General features: G+C 36.8%; 1 protein-coding gene across 1 annotated transcript in view; it reads left to right on the top strand.

Annotated features, from left to right (window-relative positions):
• LOC145258225 (uncharacterized) overlaps window positions 1-25,633 on the top strand; it is a 371,050-nt gene that overhangs the window by 177,462 nt on the left and 167,955 nt on the right. The window contains exon 11 of the mRNA XM_080116177.1: window positions 15,301-15,426. Coding sequence (XP_079972303.1) covers window positions 15,301-15,426 — 126 coding nt within the window. The remainder of the gene's footprint in view (window positions 1-15,300; window positions 15,427-25,633) is intronic.

Genomic DNA, 25,633 nt, shown 5'->3' with positions numbered 1-25,633 from the left:
TTGTAGCTTTAAACCTTTTATGTTATTTAAAAACAAGTGTGTGAATACTTTCATTACATCATCACAGCCTTGAGCCCCTGGAGGGGTATAAGCCATCCGTAACAGCCCACCAACGTCCACGGTCCTGGGCGATTCGCTCCAGTCCACCCCAAAGGAGTAGGCGGTCTGCTTGGCGTCCGCCTCCAGGTGTCTTCTCCAGGTGTTCTTGGGTTCTTTGGTCGGCCTCTTTTCCTCTTCTCCTGAGGGTTCTAGGTCAGGGCCTGGCGTGTGATGTTTGTTGGTTTTTCCTTAGGGTGTGCTCGACTATCGCCATTTTCTATATATATATATATATATATATATATATATATATATATATATATATAATTAATATATATATGTAATTAATATAGATGTATAATTGATATATATAATTAATACATATATAAGCTAGCAAAAGTACCCGTCGTTGACTGGGTTAAAAAACAGCCTACAGAAAATGGACTCTGATTTATGAAAGTATGATAGGTTATACAAAGGAAAGGTTGTAAAGAGATAGCTTCGAATTTGACGGTATCAAAACCAAAGCAAAATATGAGAAAGTAAAAATAAAATAGATAAACCCCATAATTTATTATACCATACCTGTTCACACTGAAACACTTATCACAATATTCTGTGGATCTATATTAAAAAACCTTGTTAAACTTTGTGACATATTTCCATTCTATGGAGGTCAGGTGCGAACGAACACCCCATAATTTTATTATACTATATTTCTTCAAACTTAAACATAATTATCAAAGTATACTTACGCAGATAGATATGAAAAGTCTTTATTAAAGTTTGTGCCTATTTCCATTCTATGGAGGCCAGGCGCGAACACAGACCCCACAATTTTATTATACCATCCCTATTTAATTTAAAACATACTTATCAAAGTATTCTTATGTACATCTATATCAAAAACACTTGTAAACGATTTAAATTTTTTTTTATTTCCATACTTTGTTGACCAGGCACGAACGCAGACCCCACAATTTTAATGAACCACCGTTCTGCCAGATCAAACATACCCATTTCTGTGTCTCGATAATCTTCTATCATTATATGTAATCAGTTTTTTAAAATAGTCAACCATATAGGAGCCACACACACACACACACACACACACACACACACACACACACACACACACACACACACACACACACACACACACACACACACACAGCTTTATATTATAGATAATTAATATATATATAATTAATATACATATACATATCGGCGTGTGTGTGAAAAGTCTCTACCAAATTCCTCTCTAAAAATTTGATCTAAATAATTGACATTTGATATATACGATATTTGGACCTGTAGCACACTTTTGATTTGGGTTTTAGTCGCTAAAATAGCTGGTAAAAGTCAAAAATTATAAAAAACCATTGATCTTAACCTGGCGTAAGTGGATTATACCCGTTTCTCTGCGCATGCGCTAATTAAAAGATAGGTTAAACAACGGTAATTTTTGCAGTTTTTGTATCTGATGGATTTAGGTTTTGTAAACGTCTGGATTTAGTTCATATGCTAACGACATGCGAAACTATATATTTTGATTTCGATTCTAGCTGTCAGCATAGAAGTCATTGTTTTACTGTTGTAAATCACTAATTTATTAAGTTCAATAAAATACTCGCTAGAAAATTGGCTTTTAAATAATAAATACGATATATGTATTAAATAAAATATAATATTTAAGCGGATTTTACGATCGGGCAACGCCAGCCGGTCTGGTAGTATTATACAACTTAGTCTCCATCAAAAGTATGAGGCTTACCATATTACACAGGACAGCATAGAAGAAGGGTCGAGAGTTTATTACAAAAAGCATAACCACACCTAACATAAAAATATTAAATAATCACAACTTTTATTTCTGGTTTTAACTGTTTCCTTTGCTTCCAACATATATCACGTGACCTCCAAAGAAAATAAGATTTCCGATGACACATAAAACATAGAATGTGGACGAAGAGTCCAAATATCTTATTTACAATGTGGCTCTTTATTATTTATTGATGTTTTACGTCGCATGAACAGATGGCGCGCTCTCTCGCTGCGAGTGTTAAACGTTAACTGATTTTCTATGCCACAGCCATAACGTTTTGTTAAGTTTCAGTAGTAGATCTTTGTACTCCTCGTCACAACTTCCAAACGCATTAAAACTATAAATATGAACCTCAGTAAGGGAAAGCAACGTGAAAACTTTGCATAAAAATAAAAGGCACTCGACAATTTTAAACAATAATAAGCAAAGCGTGCCTGCAGCGAGATTCCAAAGTCTTTTCTATTTGCTTATCAAATAGTTTCCTCTTGAGTTGTATAAGAGTTTTGAATTCAATAGAATGCACCAACGGGTGTAGAAATATCAATATAAAGATCAAGAGAGAGAAAGAAAGAAAGAGAGAGAGAGAGAGAGAGAGAGAGAGAGAGAGAGAGAGAGAGAGAGAGAGTGTGAAATACATACATGTATATGAAGGTAGCTTACTTCAATCTTGACAGACTATAGATATCCACTGTAAGTATATCTATGCGTGGAAATTTTTGTGACAAGAGTTGCGCAATCTCCAACCACATCTCTCCCGAGTCGGCGTTGTTAAATAACAATGGCAAGTGGAGGTTCAGGACGACTGGAAATAATGCCGAGATAAGCGGAGAGCACATACAGAATTCCCAAATAGTCACCCAGCTGGTACTAGCCAGACTCAACGTTGCTTAACTTCGGTGATCTGACGAGAACCGGTGTCAGCGTGATTGTGCTCTATCTTATGTCGTAGATATATGTAGACGTATATAGAGGGAGTGGGAGAGAAGAAGAGAGAAAGTAATAGAAAGAATGAGCTATAAAGAGAAAGAGAGAGGAACAGCGAGTCAAATAGAGAAAGAGATGAAGAGAAAGAGAACTGCAGAGAGCGAGAGAGAGAGAAAGAGAGAGAGAGAGAGAGAGGGAGAAGGGGGGGGGGGAGAGAATTAAAAAAGAGAAAAAGAGTGAAATAAAGTAAGAGGAAGAAAAACCAAATGTAAAGAGAAAGAGAGAGAAAGAAAGAGAGGAAAGAATAAAGAGAGATGTGATTTACGATTACAGAGTGAGAGTGAGGAACAGAGAAAGTGATAAAGAGAAAGAAATAGGGGAGAAAACGAAAGAAAAAAAGATAAGGAGGGAGATAATGAACTGAAGAAAGAAGAGAAAGAGAACGGGGGGGGGAGAATAGAGAAAGGAAGAGAAAAATATAGAAAGGCAAGTGGAGATTCAGGCCGACTGGAAATAATGCCAAGATAAGCGGAGAGCACATACAGAATTCCCAAATAGTCACCCATCTGGTACTAGCCAGACTCAACGTTGCTTAACTTCGGTGATCTGACGACAACCGGTGTCAGCGTGATTGTGCTATACGAAGTAGATACAAAAAAGAAAAAAAAAAGAGAAAGAATGAGAAAATAAGATAAATTTAGAGAATAATGCTAAAAATAGTTAAATTGCTTTGAAAATTGTTGGTTCGGAGTATTGAGGTGAAAGGTGAGAGGTCTCATGTATGATATGAAAAGAAACTGGAAAGCTAAGGGAGATATCAATCAGAGCAGTTATTATAGGTGCCACAAGGCTTGTTATGAAGAAGAACATGAAGTCCTACCTGGTGGATCAAGTGCTAAACAGATCCAGACAATTGCACTTAAGTAACAATGAAATAACAATGCCCCTAATTCAATTTAAGGAGTGTAATCTATTCAGCAGATATATAACCTCTACAAACTAACCCAGTAACATTAACTAACCACGCGGGGTCACAGAAATACCTGGATTAGAACCCAGGCGCGGAGCAAACCCTCTCAGTGCTGACGGACCCAGTAGATCTTCCCAGATCATCCGTCTAGGAGAAGGAAAACTCTGAAACTAAACCAAAGGCGAGGGAGGCCTCTTCAGTCTCGGTTGACAACCTTCCTAGAGCTGGTGACTTAAACAAATTACCGGTTTGCAAACCTAATTTGCTTAAGGAGTAGATAGTTTCTGTCTATCGCCCGGCTTCCATACTCCTTCTTTGCCTATTAGTCAGGCGCAGAGACACTATCACAGTGATTCGACAGAAACACCCAGTGGTAGATCTTGTTTCTTGTCTAGGGCAATGAACGCCGTTTCCCAACTCCCGACACACCCCACCCCTAAAATTGGGCACTTGAGAGTGCTTGAGTACCACATATGCCTGAGCAATTAGATTGGGTTGACCTTCCTCTGATGGGTTAAGGGTACCGAATTGACAGTTACTGGTTGCTGTTTCCGACTGGTAGTATAGGGGCCCTAACTCTTTGGTAGTGCTTAGAGTGGCTGCTCCATCAACAGTTGTATAATATCGGGATGTTTGTAGTGCCATGTCGCGCATGGAAAGGGACCCGGCACTCATCCCCGGTGGGCTTTCCTGAGGCCACAGTCCTAGTTGAAGAAGGGTCAGCTGATGGTCTACTTGTGATGCATGTGTGATACTCTGCATAACCCCCTGTTCAGCTCTCCCTTACCTAACTAAAACTCGTAAAAAAATATGATGACAGTACAATCTAAAAATAAGCTTAAACCAGACATAGGGTCAAACAAATCCAACATAACTCCTCCCTTGAGGCTTGCATTCACAAATATCCGTGGGGTTAGAACTAATTTAGCTGATGTTGAAGCATTTCTCCTAACAAATACCCCGGATATCTTAGCGCTAAGTGAGACTAACCTACACTCCTCCATTCCTTCTAACTACTTTAAAATGCCTGGATATCTCCCACTCTGCCGTAAGGACTCTGACAGACACATGCACGGACCTGGAGTTTACATTCGTAATACCCTTCCCTTGACTAGAGAAACAAACCTAGAATCGGATGATCAAGCCTTTATGTGCTTTAGACTAATCATGCAACACAACATTAGCTACTTTTACTTTCTCTACCGCTCTCCCTCGACCCAAGACTGCACCATAATAAACAAAGTCTCTGACAGCATAGACACAGCACTCTCCATCGACACTAGCGCCCAAGTACATGTATTTGGTGACCTTAATGTCCATCACAAAAACTGGCTTGGATTCTCTACTTACACTGATGCAGCAGGCAGCACAACTCATAACTTCTCTATATCTCACTCCCTATCACAAATTGTTACTTTTCCAACCCGTTTCCCTGACCAGGAAGAACAACACGCATCACTTTTAGATCTGTTTTTGACCACAGTTCCTGATGATTGTATAACGAATGCCGACAGCCCACTTGGGAACGCTGATCATGCAGTGATAATGGTTGAAATCGCCCTAAACTCTAGAGCCAAAACTGAAGAGCCAGTGCTCAAAACAACGAGATATTATAAAAAGGCTGACTGGGAAGCCATCAGAGATCTTATCAGAGATGCCCCATGGGAAAATATTTTTTCTCTTCCTGCTGAACAGTGTGCAAACGAGACTACTGAATGGTTCAAAAGTGCAATCGAAGCACATGTTCCCATGCGGAAATTTTATAGTAAGCCCCACTCTCCCCAATGGTTTACTTCGACTTGCGCAACTGCTATTGCTCAAAGGCAGCATGCATGCCGCAGATTTAACCGACATAAGTCCAGTTCAAACAGACAGAAGTACATAGAAGCTAGAAGTAACGTTAAGAAAGAAATAGCGACAGCTAAGAGAGAATTTATGGAAACCACTAAAAAACGCACCGAAGCACAAAAACTAGGAACTCGTGACTTCTGGAAAATCTACAACAGTGTAGTAAATAATGGGCAATCAACAATTCCCCCACTAACCAACAATCACGAGGTTGTTTGCTCAGCAACCGACAAAGCTAATATGCTTGCCAGCCGGTTTGCCTCGAACTCCACACTGGACCCTTCCAACCACCCCCTACCTGAATTTCCTATGCGGACAGACGCCACGCTAGACGATCTACAAATCACCCCTGCTCAAGTACATGCTATCATAAAAAACCTTGACACTTCAAAAGCATGTGGACCCGATCTCATCCCAGCTGTACTATTAAAAAGTGCTCAACTGAATTAGCTCCAGTTCTCTCCAAACTCTACAACAAATGCCTTAATGAATCTTGGTATCCGGGCTGTTGGAAAACTGCTTCTGTGGTACCAGTATTCAAGAATTCTGGAGAAAGAACTGACCCATTAAATTATCGCCCCATTAGCCTTCCCCCACTTTTTGCCAAAATATTTGAGACCTTAATTAACCATGCTCTAGTCCATCACCTTACAGATGGTAAGCTTCTGACTGACAAACAATATGGATTTAGACAAGCCCGTTCGACAGCAGACATCTTAACTGTAATCTCCGAACGTATATACCATTCACTGGACAAAGCGGGGAGGGCAGAGCGGTACCTCTAGATATATCTAAGGCTTTTGACAGGGTATGGCATGAGGGTCTCCTCAGGAAAATTAAATCATACGGTATCACTGGTAGAATACTTAACATCCTTCTTAGATAAGAGAAAAATCCAGATTGTCCTCGACGGTCTTACATCCAAACAATATGATATAAATGCGGGAGTGCCCCAGGGGTCTATCCTTGAACCTCTAATGATCCTGATATTCATAAATAACCTCCCCGACAAAATTTCCTCTGAGATGGGTATATATGCTGAGGATACCACACTCTATAACAGACACGACAGGAAAACAAATGAACACATATCTCAAGAAATGGCAGAAACACTAGAAGATGCCCTTCAATCTGTAGTGGAATGGGGGAAAAATGGATGGTCACGTTCAATGCCGCCAAGACTAAACTAGTTTCATTCAATAATTACAAGAAACCTTTTTTACCACCTATAGCAATGGCCAACGACTCTTTATCTGAGATTACATCTTTCAAGCTCCTTGACCTAACGTTCACAGGAAACATGAGTTGGAACAATTACATCGAGGGCATTGCCAGGGCCGCTGCAAGGAAGGTGGGCTCTCTCTACCGTGCTAGAAAACTACTGACACCCGAAAGTATCCTGTACCTCTATAAGGCAACCATTCGCCCATGTATGGAGTATTGCTATCATATTTGGGCTGGTGCATCGGCTACTAGTCTCTCGCTCCTTGACAAGGTTCAAAAGAGAGTTGCAAATCTGATAGGCCCTGAATTGGCATCTAAGCTTCAGCCTCTGTCCCATCGACGAAACGTTGCATCCCTCTGCCTGTTCTACAAGTATTTTAATGATGAATGCTCTGACGCAACTGCAAGCACTTGTGTCCCCACGACGTGAACACCCTCGATAGACCCGACAGGCTGCAAAATCCCACCACACACTGTAGATAGGGTATTTAATGGATAGATTTCTTAGTGAATTGCGCATTTATTGGATTGTGAATTTAATGGATTACGTATTTAATGAAATTTAACGGTTCGCGTAAGTGTAATTGTTTGATTTCTCTTGCTCTGTGTAAACCGAGTATATTAGCCCGGCAGTTTTTGAATTATGTTAATTATGAGCACAATGACTGCTACAGTTACTAGAATGCTTGAACTCTTTTCCTAAAATTCCAACTTCGTTTTTACATAAATCCCTGGCGTATAGTTCTCTTTTCTCCTTCTCAGCTCTGTTTAGGCCGGCTTCGTCGGGACGTTGACTTGTAATAATATTTGAAATTGTCTCTATTTTCTTATTGTGTTTTTGCTCCTACCTAATGTCAAATATTCGTCCGCTATTTTAGACATCCCAACCGGGAGATCCTTTTTAAGATTCTAACCCTCCAGTTTATGCAATTGTTTGTATCTAGTACTTTTTTTCACTTGGTATATTCGCCAGATAAGTTTTGATATTCTTTTCATGAATGCGATTGCTTCGATAATTATTGGAATTATGGAAATCTTCATGAGATTCCAATATCTTTTCATAAAACCTTGTTACTTTGTTATCTTTTTTTTCTCTCAGTTCTGTTTAACCTAACATCATTAAGGACATTAACTTCTACTGAGGTTGCTTCTTTCTCCTTCGTGTATTTTATCGCTATGGCAGATTTAATAGTTTTGTTTTTCAGATATGTAGATCTATCGATTGCATAGTTATTTTGGATGGTGTATGACTTAATTTTAATTGCTCTTTCTAGGTTATGTTATGCGGCATTCGATATTCAACGTTTTACAGATGGTCTAGTGGAGATATTTACACACTTCATTGTATAATAGCCTTACAGTAAAGCATTACTACTAGATATCACTGTCTATTCTATGCGATATGATATAATGGCGATCAGTTTGTCAGTTCAAACGAAACGAATCGTGAACAAAGCAAACCCATCCATAAAATCGAAATTCTTCAATTTGAATTCATTCAACGTTGTACCTTTGTACTTTGAGTCTTTACAGATTCATGAATTCCGGACTTGGCGATGGATGGGATTGTTTCTATTTATCTTTGTACTAATAAATTATCACTTCTCAAAACCAAAAAGCCACTCGAGGATTAGGGTTTATTCAGTTTATCAGGCAATGATTAGATAACACCTTGAGAAGATTGGAGACGATAAATGAAATGGACAGAATTTAAGAGGTCGGTACGATAAGAATTTGTTAATATTAGACTTGATTAATATCACGTATACCACGTTGTAGTCAGCTGGGAAACAGACCCAGGATATCGTGTTTCACAGATGGTTAGTTATTGGAAAAGAACTTTGTTCATATGGAAATTCCGTTTAGTTTTAAGTGGATAAAGGAAGAAAGGAAAAATATATACACTGCTTGTAGGTAGACGTGTTATTTTATAGGCGATCAGAGATTAGGATTCAGTCGGACAGCGACAATGGAAATAAGGACAGAGTAGAGAAATATTAGCAATCTCTTCTATGGAAAGGGGTTATAGATAAGAGAAGAGGACTCACTATTAGCCAATTTTTTACGTTCTCAAGGCAAGAAAGGGTGCTCTGATTGACACCTCCCTAAAATGTGATAAACGTGCTCTAATTTAGGACGTGTCTGACTCTTATACGGAGGATTGTGTGGGGAGTGATATACTGTCTGGAGCGATAGAATGATCGAACCATTTTTCTAGCAATTTCAGATCAGGAGTTAAAATGAGTCCTAGAAATTGTCTGTATTTTTGAGATGAGGTGTTTTCACTTATTGAGATTGTCGGACTGACTTCCTCATCTTGGTTGTTATAGTCACAACGTTTCGGCCGTTTTGCCCTCCGGCCTTCATCAGGTGTTTTGTATCGAACTGGGGAACCGTTTGTTAGGAGTCTCGAACCCAACCCTGATTTTTCTAATCTTTGAAAAAAATACAAGATGAAGGAATTTGCTAAAATAATGACACAGTTCATGCAGAATCAGCAGATCATACAAAAAGAACAGCAAGCGCTACACGCAGAAAGAGACGAAGGACAAAATGAACGGTTCATAAAATGCCTAGAAAGGCAGGAAGAAAGTTTCGCGCAGATTCAACTTGAACAGAAAGAAATGTTAGAAAGATTAACAGCTAATTCCATACAAGAAAGTAATACAACCTTCTCCAACACAACAATTGTTAACAGCATAGATGTGTTCATATACCTACCGGAAGAGGACAAAACTTTTGATGCATACTTCAAGAGGTATGAAGATATTTTCGAAACAGACTGCGAAAACTGGCCAAATGGAAATAAAGTAAGTTTATTACTTTGAAAGCTGTGAACATTGCAAATTTGTTGATTTCATATTGCCAAGGAGAACGAATCAGTTAGATTTCGCTGAGACCGTAAAGCCTCTTAAGGAGTTATTCGGACCGAACATGTCTCTTTTCCACAAGAGATGGTCACGCATTCATATAGACTTTGCTGGACCGACCGAAGGACAATGCTACCTAATCGTAGTAGAACCCAATGACAAATAACAAAATAAGTTTTCTGCATGAAATATTTGCACGTTTTGGTGTGCCAGACATTATAGTCACAGATAACGGAACACAATTTACATCAAGTGATTTCAAGGACTTTTCTGACACTTTTCAGGTAAAACATATAACTACACCACCGTTCCACCCTAGCACAAATGGATTAGCGGAAAGGTTCGTAGACACGATAAAGCGTGCACTTAGAAAATCAATAGGGACCCCGACGGATAAAGCATTACAACAATTCCCGCAAATATACAGGATAACTAAGAACCCAAATACACCGTCAAAATTATCGCCAGCAGAATTAATGTTTGCTAGAAAAATAAAATCACCATTCAATAAATTGATACCAAAGCAAGCAATCGTCCATCAAACTACGCACACATCACGTAAAAGGTTAAACCTGGTGATCTTGTATATCTTAAATGTATGAAAAATAATATTTCATATTGGGAGTTTGGTACGGTTGATAAACGTATCGGCGACTTGGTCTACATGATAAAAGGTCCAAAAGGGATATACAAAATACATCAAAATCAATTGAGAAAACGTCATAGGAAGGACAACAAACATGACAAACCTGATGAAAAGGAAGATCCAATTGATATATTATGCAAAGCGTTTGATATCGAACCACCACAAACCATGCCCGAACCGAGAAGATCGGGAAGGAAAAGAAAGTTTACAGAACCAATTATAATGAACCCCAAGAGAAAAAGATATTGAAATCTAAACGACTTCAAATCTTGGGAGGGGGGTGTTGTGGAGACGCCCACTAATTAACATAAGTGGGTGAGTGAGATATATAAAGATATCAATCACCAATACCGAGAGAGTTCTGCAAAACCGCCAAATAGGCAAGACGCCTATGTTGCCTCCAGTAAGACATGTAACACGCCATCTGCCGGAATATCTCCAACTGAAGTATATCTGCAGTCATGTAAATATGCATATAACTTTTCTGCCTAATATATTATTATTATACCTTTACTTTTCGTGTTCTTGTTAATTATTTGTGTAGACACAAAACTATTGTCATTTCAACTCTAAAAAGCTCGATCTAAAAATACCTAGATATTCATTGCTTGTTACTTCCTATCTATTGTTTCTTATTCCTTTGTCTATTGCCCCCCTCTCAGCACTTAGTGACTCCACACCAGTTCCTTTGCTTAATCTGAAACCAACCTGTTCATCTGTTATTTAGGCACTTAACTTAACATCCAGTCAGATGGCCATTCATTTTGTTCAAAAATCGCTTTGCACATTTAGTGAAAATATTGGATAACGTTGTTTCCCCCTTTCTTCTGAAGTTGAGCTGTAAGATCATATATTCATGGAGATCTACCCGCGTTCAAGTCTCTAATTGTTTTTTTCAACTTCTGCGTGTGTTGGTGGGGGTTCATCTTCTTGGCCCCCTTTGCATGTTGGTCGGCTGCTAGGATGTTTGATTTCTTGTAAACATTTTCACAATATGTCTTCAATCATTCTTTAATTTGTGGCCCTTTAGTAAGCATTTCCACAATCTCGCTTTTTTACAGCATCAGTAGCTGGTTTAAACTGTCTTGTCAAATCTTTGACAACACTGTATAAATCTTTTGTAGTTTTGGTGGCCGATTTGTCTTCTAATTGCTTCCATTGTTCATCAATTGTCCGCTGTTTTTCTTTAAAATATATTTACAATACATAATAGATATTGACCTAAATTATGAAGTTATAGCTAACGTCTTATTAATTTCATAAAATTTATTAAAATGTACAATACATAATAGATATTGACCTAAATTATGAAGTTATAGCTAACGCCTTATTAATTTCATAAAATTTATTAAAATGTACAATACATAATAGATATTGACCTAAATTATGAAGTTATAGCTAACGCCTTATTAATTTCATAAAATTTATTAAAATGTACAATACATAATAGATATTGACCTAAATTATGAAGTTCTAGCTAACGTCTTATTAATTTCATAAAATTTATTAAAATGTACAATATATAATAGATATTGACCTAAATTATGAAGTTATAGCTAACGCCTTATTAATTTCATAAAATTTATTAAAATGTACAATACATAATAGATATTGACCTAAATTATGAAGTTATAGCTAACGCCTTATTAATTTCATAAAATTTATTAAAATGTACAATACATAATAGAAATTGACCTAAATTATGAAGTCATATCTAACGCCTTCTTATTAACGTCATAAAAACGCATTAAAAATTTACAATATATAATAAATATTTACCTAAATTATGAAGTTACGTCTGTCGCCTTCTTATTAATGTCATAAAAATGTATTAAAAATTTATGATATATAAGAGATATTGACTATAATTAGTAAGTCACATCTATCACCTCGTTATCAATGTCATAAAAATGTATTAAAATACAATACATAATAGATATTGACCTAAATTATGAAGTCACATCTGACGTCTCCTTATCAATGTCATAAAATGTATTAAACATTTATAATGCATAATATATACTAACCTAAATTATGAAGTCCCATCTAACTCCTTCTTAGTAATATTAGTAATGACAATAAATAACAGATATTAATCTTTATTATGATGAAATCACGTTTCACGCCGTCTTAGACGATTCTTCTAATAAGAAAGTACTAAGAACTGAAAATAAATAATAGCTATTGACTGAAATGATGATCAAGTTACACTTTACATTTTCTAATGACTAAGTTATAAAATGTATAAAAACTGCAAAATAAATAACTATTGACGTGAATTATGAGTAAGTTACATCTCACGTCTTCTTCGTATTAAGTTATAAAAACGCACCAGTATTGGAAAATAAATAATAGCTATTGATGGAAAGTTAATAAAACTGATGCAATAAAAGAGCATTTGATTTAAATTATGATCGAATGGTTTTAATATGTTATTAAAACAGATACCAGAAGTTAATGCCGCTTTGTCTAAATTATGTTAGGAATATCTTATATTTTTCAATGCTGAATTATTCAAATCAATGTCAGAATTAAAAACAATAACGCTCGATCTAATGACAACGCCTTTCTTTTACATCGTGACAACGAAGTTATTCGGATGCTTAGGACTGACACATTTTCAGAGGATTTTAAATTAATTTTAAAAAAAATTCCATAAAATGACGGTTTCAATAATGGAATTGAAGAACTAAAAGATCTCCGGAAATTTAAAAAAAAATCAAACAAAATACAAAAATCACAGATGTTTTGAATACGAAAGCATTTAAGCGTGTTTATAATATTTTTTCACGTCAAGCTCAAAATGCAATAACATTAATACATGTTATTGCATTTTCATTCCACAGATTGCCGACAAGAAGCTTCACGCAAACACTAGAAACACTTCTATGCTAATATAAGACGTGAATCTGTCGGCTTTTATTTGTGTTAATTATTTATAAGTAGGGCTAGGACAACAGCATATTCTTTTAATTGTTTTGACTCTCGAGTGTGCAGCCGTTGATATCTTATATTCTTTTATATAGAGTGATGTGATTCTTGGTTGATTAACTGTGTCTAGGTGTGTCGGATATATACTCGAGAGTCAAAACAATGAAAAGAATATGCTGTTGGCATAGCCCTAATTATAAATAGTATTCTCGATAAACTAAATGAATATTTTGCTAACAGAAGAGACCTTGCGAGTTTATCTTTACTCTATCGTTATTTTCATGGCAAGTGCTCGACTGAGCTTCAATCTATGTTTTTTCCCGCAAAATTTTCGCAACTAACATTCGTCTAACTGCAAGCAATTTCAACAATTTCCCCTACTCTTTATCTGTGCCTTAATTTAAATGCGAATTTCACGAACGAAGCTTCTTTCCTAGAATTGCTCGTTTGTGAAATTCTATACATCAGGAGTGCTTTCCAATTGATTACAACGTAGTCGTCTTCAAGTACAGTGTAAACAAATTCTTATTGAGTCGTTCCTTAAATAATCAAATTCTAGTCAATTTCAACCACTACTGATCATTACACTGTTGTCTCAATGACAACCTTACACTTATTAACCCCTAACATTGAGTGACCTATAGACCTTGAAAATTAGTGACTTCTTTGTAAAATAAAAACTTTCGCGAACGAATTGACGCTTTTGAATTTTGACGTTTTTGAACATTGATGTTTTGACTCAAACTTTGACTTTGATGTTTTTGAACGAATTGACGTTTTTTTTTTTAATAAATCATTATATGTTACATATGCTCCTTGGATGTCATCGGGTTTATATTATATTATTTTTTCCGGAAGGAGATTTTACATGCCTATCCGCAGTGATTTAGTCCACAATACATTATAAGCTACATTGCACTGTAAAGAATTTAGTGTTGATTTTATAAAATTATTTTTATATATTGGTTTGAATAAAAGTATAAAATGCAAAAGTCAATTGTGCGCTTAATAGAAAAATTCATTACGAACGTGCCCTAAATCTAAATTTAACAACCTGACGAAGGCCAGAGGAATAGTTGGCCGAAATGCCATGAAACAATTATAAAAGATGAGGATAATAGTCTGTCAATAAATAAAATAAAATTAAACTAGTAGATGGTCTGCAACAAAAAGGAAAACCGGTGTTTATCAAGCCGAAATTGAATCATGTCATCTTCTAGGCCGACAATGGTATCGTTTCACATTCTATCTATTTATTTATCTATCTATCTATCTATCTATTTCATTTAATCCATACTTATGTCTACGCACACCTGGTCAATTACTATCACTCTTTCGATTCCAGCTATTCATATCAAAGTCTATTCATAGGTTACTATTAACGACAGTGCATTCATCCGCACAAATCTTAATATTTTACAATCCATGCACACACATCGATTGCAATATGAAACTCATTATTGCGACACCTTTCTAATAAAATTGTGTCCGAGATTGATGTATTTGCTGATAACACCACGCGCTAAAATAGACATGAGGAAAATATGAATCTAAATATATATAACGCAATGACAGAAACCCTAGAAAACGACCTTCAGTCAATAGTGAAATGGAGCCGCAAGTCGATGGAAACATTTAATGATACTAAGATTAAGCTCCTTTCTTTTAACAACTACAAAAACCCCACTCATCCAATGATTCCCATTACAAACGACAACACATTTCTTTCCTTGGATTTCTAGATTTTAGAATTCTCTCTCTGTTTCCTTCTTTCTTGACTGTACTGATCTGCAGAAGTTTGATTATAAAGTGTACAAACACATTGCTACTCAATTGCTCATAGGCACCTGGTAGACACAATCCTAAATAGTAGTCCCTTACGTTCTAAGTGAAAATATGACTTGTTTGGGTTGAAAAAGAGTAAAAAAAAAATGCCAAAATTAACTTCACATTACCTCCGTTAATGAAGTCAACAACTGACGTCAGTCCTAATTTTTTACCCGTTCATCTTTTTTCTGAACAGATGCAGCTAAAAGAGATGCAGAATCTTGTCGAATTGGAACTGAAAGGAAACTCTTTTGTCAACGCGTACAAACACTACCACACGAGCCTGGTTAATGACCTACCAAATCTTGAGCTTCTCGATGGGGTAATGTATCACCTTTCATTCATCTCCCCCTCCCAATCTTACGTAACAGCTATTAAACAGTCAAGTACGATCGTTAATCGCTGCAACTGCCGTCATAGTAAAGACCGTTTAAATGAATTAGCAAGTCGGTAACCGAGAAAATTATGTTCCGGTTTGTTGAACGGGCATTTTAAACCATTATAATTTATTTTATTCATATGTAACCTTGTACACTACTTGCACACACGTTCTGGCCTCAGTCGAAAAGTGGACAAAAGAACAGGAAATAATTCCGATTCGCTTCTTTGGATTTGTACAACGACATTAATTTCTTCGTTGTTACAGCCGTGACGTCATCCGCGTCATGTAGAACGTTCTCCACGTCTTTCCTGAGATTTCGAACGTTATCTCGTCTATGTATAGATCTTTGTTTTTTTTTTTTATTTTCATAGTCCCTTTCCCCCTACTGGTGACGTTACTTGTCATGCATTTACATATTTCGAATCCAAATTGGTATTACTTAAACATATCACCATAATCAATTTCTAACTCTTTCTTTTAGACTATTGAAACATCATTCATATTTTTACTGCAAGATTCTCACCCATACCTTCTTCCATCATGATAATGCTTGTCCTCACGCTGATTAAAGTTCAAGGAGAAGTTGGTTGCGAAATCTTACTTCATCCTGCATATTCTTCTGGCGTAGCTCCCTCGGATTATCACTTATTTCAAAATGAATTGCAAAACCATTTAGATGACTTTAGGCTAACATCACGAGAGGAGAGTGAACATAAGTTAGATTCATATTTCACATCAGCATAATTTTACAAGCGAGACATTTAACACAAATAAAGTCATCTTCCATCGTGATAATACTCATCCCCACATAGCATAGTAATGCTGTGTGGGAATGAGCAAAAGTCTAATAGAAGAATTTGGTTGCAAATCTTACCCCATACTGCATATTTTCCTGACTTAGCTCCCACAGATTATCAGTTATTTCAAGGATTACAAAACCATTTAGAGGACCTCGAGTTAACATAACGAGAGAAGAGTGAATATGAATTAAGTTCATATTTCACATCCAAACCGAAATGATTTTACAAGCGAGGCATTTAAAAGCTCATTGAAAGATGGAATCAAGTTATAGAAAGCAAAGGTCATTATTGTTATGAATAAAGATATTAAAAAACAGTTTTTAATTTTCAAAATGAAATTTTAAAAATTGCCAAAAAACTTTTGCACTGACCCAATAGTTGAATATTATATGAAGATTTGTTTTCTGTGACAGATTAAGCAGATTAAGTATGAATTCAAAATGTAAGTCTAATAAGCCAATTCAACGCGGATTTTTGTTTTTTAAATAAACAGACATTTATTTGTCTATAATTTGAACTTTTCAACACCATTACATATTCATCAGAATAAACAGTTTTTTTTGTTAAAATTAAATCAAGTTAAATATTAAACTATTTCTAGAGTTGTCTTTACAACAATACTGAATGATAATGAATGTCAGATATATTAAACTAATCTAGAGGAAATCAAGTTATAGGAAGCAGAGGTCATTATTGTTATGAATATATATTTTCAAAATCTTTTTAATTTTCAAGATTAAATTTTAAATCAGCAAAGACTTTCATCGACCTAATTGTATCGTTAATTTGGCATAATAGTAAGCGTGTTCAGTATCATTATCTATAATATAAATCTCGCCTGACTATTTAAATGTATGTATGTATGTTTTTATGTTTGCCTAGAACTTTTGATAGGGGCGACAGATTTTCACGAAATCGGTATCGTTTTAAAGTCGACCCTTCTGACGACAAATATCGAAAAATTGGCCAAAAACATTAATTCCTTCACCTTTAACTGGGGACTCTTCTCCAGGTAGGGGTACCTATTTTCGCCGATTTTTTCGAAAGTCATCCCCTCTTTTCGATTGACTAGCCTTAATTTAAACCTTCATCACTTCTGGTTTGGAGATGGACGCAACAGCAAAGGCGTCACGTTTTTTTTCGCGGTCTTTTCCTCCTTCGCGGTACGGGTTCGAGCCCGCCTGCCTACTACCATTTTTTTTGTTCACTCAACACACACCTCCAAACACCCGTGCAAAATGCCAGGCACTCAGGCTAGTTTATAATATGATTTAGTCATAGTTTAGTCACCATTATGGGAGCAAGTGGAGTAATCCTGAGAAAAAAATGGCACACTTACCTACACCTCCGTGTAGCAGCTGAGGGAAAGGGAGCCTTCGGGACGTCCTCGACTGTAGTCGGCCACCTTTTGATTTAGAGATAGCTGTAGCATTTTCTCGGGGTCCGCTAGTTCTAATATTCCTCATCATGTCGTATGAATGCAAAGATTCTATTGTTCGCATTGGTTTCCTCGATATTTTTATAGTCAGAATTATTTATAGAATTACATTGACGATTCCGGGAAGGACCGCATGAAGATTGCCAACATCCAAGTGAAAGTGATTTTGTAAAAAAAACAAACAAACAAACAACAACAAAAAAAAACTGGATTCGAATTTGAGACACCCAGGCCGCCAGTCCCTGTCGTTAATTACTAGACCACCATCACTCCAGCACTAATATTTATACAGTATGACATTTCATGTTTGTAGCTACGTTATCATCAATAATAAATGTTTTGAGAGATGAGATCGCTCGAACATTTAGTATTTAACTAGCAAGCCGCCCGGCGTTGCCTGGGTGTAAAATACGCATAAATATTATATCTTGATTCATAGAGATTTCGTCTTTATTATTATAAAGGTATTATCCAATATAGTAATAATTTCAAAAGTTTTAAAATTTATGACTCGGGTAAAAAAGAAAATGAAAATTGCCAATGTTTCCGGCCATGGTTATGGTCTTTGGTGTGGTTTCAACTGAGGGCCACATCATGTCACCTCTCATCTTCGAAGTCGGTTGTAAAGTCAAAACACAAGTATAACTGGATGTGCTGATGAGTATGGTAATCCCTTGGTGCAATCAGGTGGCCGCTGGTAGACCCTGGGTGTGGCAGCCGGACTCGGCACCAGCCCACAAGTTCAAAGAAAATCAGGCTTGGCTTCAGGAGGAATGCTACGACTTTGTACTCTTCTCTCACTGCCTCCCTCCTCCCCCAACCTGAACCCGCTGGATAACTTTATTTGGTTATACGTCAAGAACATCACCAACATGACCTCCCACAACACCAAATCCAGCCTGATCGCCGCCATCCGCTGGGTATTCACCGAGCTCCCGCCGGCGCTTGTAGAAAAGGTATACTCTCAGTTCCTGCCCCGTATTGAGGCGGTAATTGAAGCGGAAGGAGACTACATTGAATAGATGTTTGTTTCACTACATAATCAAGTTACATGAATTGATTTTTTTTCAATAAAAGTTTTTAAATAAAGCTGTAGTGTTGTTTTCTTTAGGGCGACACTTTTAACGCTCCACCCTGTATTTACGTTAGGTTGGGCGGTACAGGTGCAGTAAGTCAATCGGAGAACATTTCGTGGAAGTATGTGTCAACATGCATAGGAATGCAACCCTACGGCAGTACGGTAGAAGCTGGAACTTGAAGGAGAGTGTGGGAACTATTAGTTTAGAAAATCTATTTTGCACTCTCTTCAAGAGGGAGAACCTCATGGTTGGTGAAAAGCGAAAATATGGAAACAAGACTCTATAGAAGAGCGAACGGTAACTTTATAGAGCTTTATGATGATGGCAGATGGTGTTTACAAAGTATCAAGAGTGTGTGTCGAGCAAAAGAAAAAAATTAATGAAAAATGGATTTCAAATATGGCGGCATTCATTACGGTTTTCGTTTAGATTATCAGATAGAAAGTTATAAAAACTTCTACTGAAAGTGTTCTAAAAAACATTTTTTTTTAAATAGTAAACTTTTCGATTGAAGCAGAAGATTCATTTTAACTCCAATTACTTAGCAATTTAATCTTTCAATTTTTTCTTTATAATTTTAGAAGAAAAAATATCATAATGTTTGTTTACGCCGACAGGCGATTTTTATGAATAGTTACTAAATGTTCTATGAGTAATTTCATTGGACATTTTTAAGTAGTGTTCAATGGTGTAATTTAACCGATGAATCATCATCATCATCATCATCATCATCATCATCATCATCATCATCATCATCATCATCATCATCCCTTGTATTACCAGATCAGCCCGTCTGAACATACTGTGTTCGTGACCTAAGATGCACCAAACATTGATGTTATTGTTTCATTTTATTTCCCTTTGTAAAACTCCACCATGTTCTGGAAAGTAAAAAAAAAACAAACAAACGAAAAACAAACAAAACAACAACAACAACAACAACAACAACAACAACAACAACAACACACCTCCTCTACAAAACAACCGCACGAAACATCACGAATGAATATTTAAAAATATAAAGGTCAGATTGTCTTCGCATTTATTCTTCCCCATCGGTGTTTGCTCTTTTTAGGATCTAATTTCTCTTCCTAACGTTTTGATTCGAAATTTCAGTCTAGTTTCGCATCTGTACTCTTTTGGCAGAGGTTTCATTCACTTTTAGTTTCATTATTACATATTTGGCAACAGTGTGAATGAAGTTATTTACGTCTGTTGTCATGATTGAGATGGGTCTTTTTCATCTCTTCGGATTATTGTCTTCAATCCTCGTTTCATAGGGATATTAGTTTCTTTTTGTCTTCATTTATGATTTCATAGATGCGTTTGATTTCAGCTGTTTCTTCTGTTTTCGATGTCGATGCTTTGTACAATTTCAATATCCATGTCATGTCACATGTCTAATGTGCTGTAATTACAGAAATTACAGTAATTTCGTAAGTTATGCTTGTATCTAATTTTGTTAATGTTATTCCCCATAATTGAATTCTAAAAATATTTTGCGTTAATCTATATTAAAAAAAATTAAATATTATATATAAACAATTCAAAACATAAACAATCTTCAATGTAAAAGATATTTCGAAATGCATCAAAGATGTTCTTCAGTGATGCATTGTCTTAACTGCTAATTTAAGGTTCCGCATCATATCAGTTTGGACAGCAACTCTGATCTAACGCGCCAGGTTTCCTCCTTGATAGCGTGTAGCTCTGCACATTGACGTGGACATTGACATTGCAAAATTTTTCATTTTTTCGTGGTGAAAATCTCAGACTACTGACAAAGACACGCCAGTAGGCATCAACCAATGTTTCCATATAATGCTATTCTTTTCTCTATTTCAATTTTGTCTTTCCTTAAGTTCACACTCGAGTAAGTCGCTTTTTTCTTCTTTTCTGTTATGTAACACTTAATTAATCTAATTTGTTACTTTGGAAGCAGGCCATTCGAATAACTCTTTTATCTCTCTCTCCCCTTCTTTCTCTCTCTCTCCCTCTCTCTCTCTCTCTCTCTATATATATATATATATATACTTATTCCTGTCTGTTTATTTGTTTGTTCACAATGATGTTATGGATTACGTCATATCATTGTGTATATATAGCATATAGACATAGATATGCTATAACGTCTACAATAATAATAATAATAATAATAATAATAATAATAATAATAATAATAATAATAATAGATCATTCTATGATAATAATGATAATAGATAATGCTATAATAATAATAATAATAATAATAATAACCCTACCTCCATTGCCACATTTCCCCCCTCCCAAAAAGACCGAGACCAAATAACCAAATAGTCAAGGAGGCAGGAAAGACCGATGAACTGACCACACCTCCTTGGGGAGGCTTAGTGCCACTCAAATCCCAGCAAAGACCAATAGCTGCTGCCAACGAGAAATCAATGGCACGCAGCTGTTGCGATAATGCAAATTCATTTGCAAATGAAATCGAAAGAGGTGGAGAGTACTGGAAACCTGTGGAGACTTGTTGTCACTCAGTTTCCAGTGAACACCACAGGCTGTTTTCAGGGAAAGGTCTCTGAAGACCTGCGTGAAAGCTCATTGTGAGCAAATAATAATAATAATAATTTTTTATTTTTTTATTAGATTTTCACCCCAAACAAAGCACATTGCCACTTTGATGTAGGGGGCTACTATTAGGGACACAGGCTACAGGGGTACTAGGTGGGGAGTTGGGCAGCAAGATGTCGGTTCACGTTACACCTGAACTTCTGCATGTCAGTACAGTTGGGGAAGGAGGAACCTGGAAGGGAGTTCCAAAGTCTAGCGGTTCTGGGGGAAGAAGCTACTGGAGTATAAGGCTCTCTTACATCTAGGGATCTCTACTGTGAAGGGGTGGGATTGTACTGTTTGTCGCGTTTGTCGGGGGTATCTACGTAGAGGGGGTACAAGTGCTTGCAGTTCGTCGGAACATTCACCGTTAAAGTACTTGTAGAACAGGCAGAGGGATGCTACATTGCGTCGATGGGACAGAGGCTGAAGCTTGGATTATATTATTAGATTGGCGACTCTCTTTTGAACCTTGTCTAGGAGTGAGAGACTAGTAGCAAATGCACCGGCCCAAATATGACAACAATACTCCATACATGGGCGAATGGTGGCCTTATAGAGGTACAGGATACTTTCAGGCGTCAGTAGTTTTCTAGCTCGATAGAGAGAACCTACATTTTTCACAGTGGTCCTGGCAATGCTCTCAATGTAATTGTTCCAACTCATGTTTCCTGTGAACGTTAAGCCGAGGAGTTTAAAAGATGTGTTTTCAGATAAAGAGTATTTGGCCATTGCTATTGGTGGTAGAGAAGGTTTCTTGTAGTTATTGAAGGAAACAAGTTTAGTCTTGGCAGCATTGAATGTGACCATCCATTTTTGTCCCCATTCCACTACAGATTGGAGGTCATCCTCTAGTGTTTCTGCCATTTCTTTAGATATGTGTTCATTTGTTTTCCTGTCGTGTCTGTTATAGAGCGTGGTGTCATCAGCATATATATCCATCTCACAGACAATTTGGTCAGGGAGGTCATTTATGAATATTAGGAATAATAAAGGTCCAAGGATAGACCCCTGAGGCACACCCGCATTTATATCATATTGTTTAGATGTACGGCCATCGAGGACAACCTTGATTTTTCTCTTATCTAAGAAGGATTTAATTATGTTAAGTATTCTTCCAGTGATACCGTATGATCTGATTTTCCTGAGAAGACCTTCGTGCCATACCCTGTCAAAAGCCTTAGATATATCTAGAGGTACCGCTCTACCCTCCCCCGCTTTGTCAAGTGAATGGTATATACGTTCGGAGATTACAGTTAGAATGTCTGCTTTAGAACGGGCTTGCCTAAATCCATATTGTTGGTCGGTAAGAAGTTTAGCATCTGTAGAGCTTGGTTAATTACTTGGACTCAAATATTTTGGCAAAAAGTGGGAGGAGGCTAATGGGGTGGCAATTTGCTGGGTCAGTTCTTCCACCAGAATTCTTGAAAACTGGTACCACAGAAGCAGTTTTCCAGCAGGCAGGAAAGCAAGATTATTTAAGGCATTTGTTGAGTTACTTCGGCGGAGCACTTTTTTAATAGCACAGCCGGGATGAGATCAGGTCCACATGCTTTTGCAGCGTCAATATTTTTTATAATAGCATGCATCTGAGAAGGGGTGATTTTCAGATCGTCAAGTGTGGCGTCTGTCCGCAAAGGAAAGTCTGGGAGAGGGTGGTTAGCAGGGTCTAGTGTGGAGTTGGAGGCAAACCGACTGGCAAGCATGTTAGCCTTCTCGGTTGCTGAGCAAACCCCTTCATGATTGTTGGATAATGGGCGAATTGCTGATTGCCCATTATTTACTAAACTGTTGTAGATTTTCCAGAAGTCACGGGTTCCTAATTTTTGAGTTTCGATGCGTTTTTGGGTGGTTTCAGTAAATTCTCTCTTAGCTGTCGCTATTTTTTTCTTACAGTTACTTCTGGCTTCTATATACTTCTGTCTGTTTGAATTGGATTTAATAATAATAATAATAATAATAATAATAATAATAATAATAATAATAATAGATAATGCCATAACGTTATAGCATGTAGATATGCTATAAACGTCCAGCACGATGTCATAGAAGCTGACATCATACACGATGTCATGGATGACGTCATGTACGAGGACAAAAATGAAGTTCCCGTGCAACGCCAGACAACCTGCCTGCGATAAACAAAAAACAACCAAAAAAAACCTGTGGCTGAGATGATATTAAATGTTTCAAACATTTCAAAAAGAATGGGATTATCTTTCATGTTTTTATTATATGATTATAATATTAGAAATTTTTCTAACGTAAATTCCCGTTTCTGTCTCTTTTGTCTTCTTACTCTCCTCCAAGTTTATCTTTTTTTTTCATCCATCTGCTCCTCCTCTTCTTCTTTCCCTCTTCAAACTAGTGTGTGATAAAATTTATTTAAGTCACTATCTTCAGCTAAACGATGCACATTAAAAAATCAACCTAGGTTTTATTTTTTTAAAAGCTTTGCGTAAAGTCTCTGAATTAACATAAAAAGATAATTAAATTAACGTTATCGGTCGTTGTTGACAATAAATCCTTAGGAATTGGAACCAGCCATGATAGACGAAATAATCTAACGACAAAGGCTGATTGTTTAAATAATGGATGAAGCGATTGACGCCCGGACTAATACTTCCATAATCGTGAAATTTAAAGAATAACACAAACCAGACAATGAACAAAAGAAAACAGAAAAAAAAATACCGGAAAGTTTGAAATAAACACATTTCATTGCATATGCAATTTTTTCCTCAATAAAGTTGTTAGCAATACCGACAGTGAAATTAACGATCAATTTAATCTCACTCTATTAATGACTTTTGAAAAGGACATGAATAAATCTCTCTCTCTCTCTCTCTCTCTCTCTCTCTCTATATATATATATATATATATATATATATATATATATATATATAGAGAGAGATCGAGAGAGAGAGATCTAGAATCTATATATATAGAGAATATAGAATATAGAATCTCTCTCTCTCTCTCTCTCTCTCTCTCTCTATATATATATATATATATATAGAGAGAGAGAGAGAGAGAGAGAGAGGGAGAGAGAGAGATAAATAAAAAATAAGATCGCCATAAAGGGCGATGTTCCGGAAGTATTTTCGCTTTGCGATGAGGTTTTACTATATGGCGAAAGAGTGGTGATTCCCAAATGTCTCCAAAAACGAATTCTATAGGATTTTCACACAGGACATCCTGGGAAAAATCGTATGAAGAATTTGATGAGGAACTATGTCAACTGGCCTATTAGGGACAAGGACATGAATGACAGGATAGACTCGTGCACAGACTTTGCCCTTGCGGCTAAATCACCATCGCTTACGTTTAAACCTTAACCGAAGACTGACCAGCCATGGTCTAGGGTTCACATCGACTTTTCGGATCCGCTCGAGGACAATTATGACTTTATCGCAGTCGATAGTTTCGCCAAGTGGCCTGAGGTATTAAGGTGCAGAAGACTGACAACTGGAACGACTATAAATTTCTTACATGAACTGTTCACACGTTTCGGTGTAGTCGATTGCATCGTAAGTGATAATGGAACCCAGTTTACGTCTGCTCAGTTCAAAATTTTTTGTGATACGTTCCATATTAATCATATCACCACTCCCCAATTCCATTCTTGATCGAATGTGCAAGCGGAGCGCTTCGTGGACACTCTTAAAAGAGCACTGAAGAATGCTCAATGGACCCCAACAGATGAAGCACTTCAACAATTTCTACACGTGTATAGGATTACACCCAACCCAAACACACCAAGAGCAGTCTCACCTGCAGAAACGATATTTGCGCGGAAAGCGAAATCCGTTTTTGACAAGCTCTTACACAAACAGTCAAGGCCATTAGTGACAACTTGTTTACCCAGTAAACGTTTCATATCAGGTGAAAGAGTGTTTTTCAAAAGTTATAAAAACAACAACACATAATTCTGGGAGGTGGGTACAATTACTAAGAGTGTTGGTGACATGGTATATATCATCCAAGGACCAACATATACTCAAAATGTCACCAGAACTAATTAAGAAGATGTCTATCAGTTGAAATTAGCGAGCCCACCATTGGAAGATGAGCCGATAGACATTGTCTTCGAATCTTTTGATCTTGAACCTCCTCAACCAACACCTGAACTACGGCGGTCGTTCCGTAAGAGAAAGGTTACCGAGCCATTCATGATAAACCCTAAAAGGAAGAAATACTGGCAGCTTTTACGAACAAAAAGCTTGGGATTAATGACTATC

This window comes from Euprymna scolopes, chromosome 33 (genome assembly GCF_053919585.1).
Source record: "Euprymna scolopes isolate OS-2025 chromosome 33, ASM5391958v1, whole genome shotgun sequence".
NCBI lineage: Eukaryota > Metazoa > Mollusca > Cephalopoda > Sepiida > Sepiolidae > Euprymna > Euprymna scolopes.
Note: the sequence above shows the minus strand (reverse complement) of the source record. Positions and strands in the feature narration are given on the sequence as shown.